Raw genomic sequence first — 2597 nt, 5'->3', positions numbered from 1 at the left:
TGCACTCCACAACCATATCACAGATTCTCGAACTACTAAATATTCTTACAAGTTAAAATACTGCTCAATAATTTACCATTAAATGAGTGACAGGGTGTGGAAGATTTTACCAATCATTTTACTAATTGCTGATTTGTGAAAAGCGTCAAACTGGTGGAGTCATTTGGTTAATTGAATGCAAATATTAAATAATTTTTGATTGATGACATGCATGCTGATAGGTATATCATTTTTCAGGATGCATCAGCTAAATGCTTTATCAGGTTTGTATTATTTCCTCCATCTGAAGCTGGGCACATGGGCATTTTAACTCATGTTGAAAAGTCTTATTCTGCCTTCCCTAAACCAGATCCTTTTTGACCTTTTAGAAAAGCACAAAAGCAAGTAATTTAAGTCAGCCCACACCTGCACATCTTCCCAAATCTCCTCATATGAATGCTTAGCACATCTCATTCCTAAGCAACTGAGGTGGAGGAGAAGGACGATTTATTCCCTCTAAAGAACAAAATACTGACATTGCAGTATGTCTTCTCTGAGGCTTCAGGAAGGTTGAGATATTTTTCACGAAAGGGCAGCTAAACTTGGCCCTGTGATTTAGATTTACTATACAAACCAACTATCTTTGAATGATAGCTGTCTAGCCTGATTCTGTTCTGTTGTTTATGTTACACAATCGGAACCTATGAATTTTTATTTTAGGAAAGTAACCGCGTTATCTTAGAATGTTAGCTGTAGTAGTTGTTTAGCTAAATTCCGCACCTTAAAAAAGTAACATAATTCATTAGAACGTCTCCGAAAAATATAATAGTCGCATCACGTAGCAATTTAATCGCCATGTGACTCGTACTCCCGTTGGCCTCTTTTAACAGGACCTCCATTAGCAAATTCAAGTTGTTCTTTGCTTACAATCGGCCTTTCAATTCGAACAAGTCCACAGAAAGGAATCAAAGTTTGGATCGTTTTTCGACTTCAGGTGCAGCTGTTCATCACTCTGTCTTTTAAGAATAGCTCCCGTATCCGCACACCCTCGCTCGTTCGGTAAACGATTCTCTGCGCCAACTAAGGTCGCTCTGGGCCAGTTCGAATTTCTGTGTCTTGACCCTCGGATGGTCGAATCTCCCTCGTCTTTTTCGTGCACATCTCTGAAAAAAAAAATTTTTTTTAAGTTGGTGGTATTTCTATGCACGGATGGAAGGCAAGCGGGAGAGGCGGGTGCAGGTGCCGGCGGGCGGCGGCAGGGGCGCGGCGAGCTGGAGGCGGCGGCTGCGCGCGCCCGGGGCGGAGGCACGGAGGCTCTTTCCGGCGCCGGGGGCAGCCGGGACCCAGGCCCGGGGCGGCGTACTTTCGGAGCACGTGGCGCTCGGCGCTGCGCAGCCGGAACGCGGAGGGTGGGGTGTCCGCGGGTAATTGCGGTTTCCCCCTGGAGCCCTGTGAGCTGCACCCAGCCGGGAGGGCAGGACGCCGGGGCCGGCGGGCGGCGCGGGTAACGCTTGCTGCCCCGGGGCTCGGTAGACGGTGTCTGTGTGGAGTCCCGCCGAGCGCGCCCGGCGGCCGAGAGATATCCGGAGGTGCCAAGGCGCGGGGCGGAGAGTAGGCGCCGAAACATCTCGGATCCGCTGGAGGCCGGCGGGAGGGCCGGGGCGGCTGGCTAGGCAGCAAGGCCGCTCGGTGGAGGCCCAGCACCCGGCGGCCCGCCCCCCGGACCTGCAGGTTTCCGAGGGGAGCCGCAGCCTCAGCGGCGGGGCGCGGGAGCTGTCGCGCTTAGGACCGGGAGGGACGGGAAGGCACGGGTCTAGGTGACTGGGCCGGGGGTTGGTGGGGACCCGGCCTGGGCGCCTCGTCGGGTGGCGGAGGTGGGCTGCCACCAAATGGTCTGCAGCCCCGACCCTGCCACCTCCTCGGACACGGGATTAAACCCACGGAGACGGGCAGGGAAAGGAGAACGGGGATTTGTTCGGAGACGCAGGGCTTGGATCGGACAGCAAGACCCTACGGCGAGGATGGCCGCGCGGGCTGGGAGCCAGGAGACCGGACGGCTGAAGTGGAGCCACCCAAACAGTGGGGGAATGGTTGTGAATAAATTCGAAATCGGGCTCAGGGCGGACGAAACACCAAAGAAGGCCCTACGCTCCGGGTTTTTTTTTTTTTCCCCTTCTCCTCACTCCATTTTCCCCGAAACCTTTTAGACCCGAGCGGTTTGCGGAAACCCGGCTGCCCGGCGCCTCTGGTTTGCACGCGCTCCGAGCTCCCACGCCGCATCCCGTCCTAGGGAAGCGCCGCTCAATCCTGACCCCAGTTTGGGGACCGATCTGAGCTTGACTTCTGTCTCTGCTCCGCCCGTAGTCTCGGGGCCGCACAGCGCGGCCCGCAGGTCAGGACGTCGCCTGCATACCAGGACTATGTATTGCGCAGGATTGGGCGGGGGGAGGTAAGCAGGGGAGAAGATCCCGGCTGCCGGGTGTCGCCAACGGGTCAGGCCCCGAGTGCATCCTTCGCGCCCCGGCTCTGCGGTGGAAGAGCGAGGCCTCCCCGGCCACCCAGGATCGCGGTTTCCCGAGCAAGGCCGGGCATTTGGGCCCTTGAACCGCTTTTGTGAG

At 55.5% G+C, this 2597-nt stretch overlaps 1 protein-coding gene across 1 annotated transcript; it reads right to left on the bottom strand.

Annotated features, from left to right (window-relative positions):
- Window positions 1-765: 765 nt before the first annotated feature.
- On the bottom strand, window positions 766-2318 carry LOC148776219 (uncharacterized). Its single transcript, XM_088841750.1, has 2 exons — window positions 2180-2318; window positions 766-1142 (listed from the first exon to the last, which is right to left on the bottom strand). Exons 1-2 carry the CDS (start codon window positions 2257-2259, stop codon window positions 917-919), a joined length of 306 nt encoding a protein of 101 aa, XP_088697876.1. The 5' UTR covers window positions 2260-2318; the 3' UTR covers window positions 766-916.
- Window positions 2319-2597: the final 279 nt, after the last annotated feature.

This window comes from Moschus berezovskii, chromosome 11 (assembly GCF_049115385.1).
Source record: "Moschus berezovskii isolate FMDL1 chromosome 11, NW_MosBer_1.0, whole genome shotgun sequence".
NCBI classification, from domain to species: domain Eukaryota; kingdom Metazoa; phylum Chordata; class Mammalia; order Artiodactyla; family Moschidae; genus Moschus; species Moschus berezovskii.
Note: the sequence above shows the minus strand (reverse complement) of the source record. Positions and strands in the feature narration are given on the sequence as shown.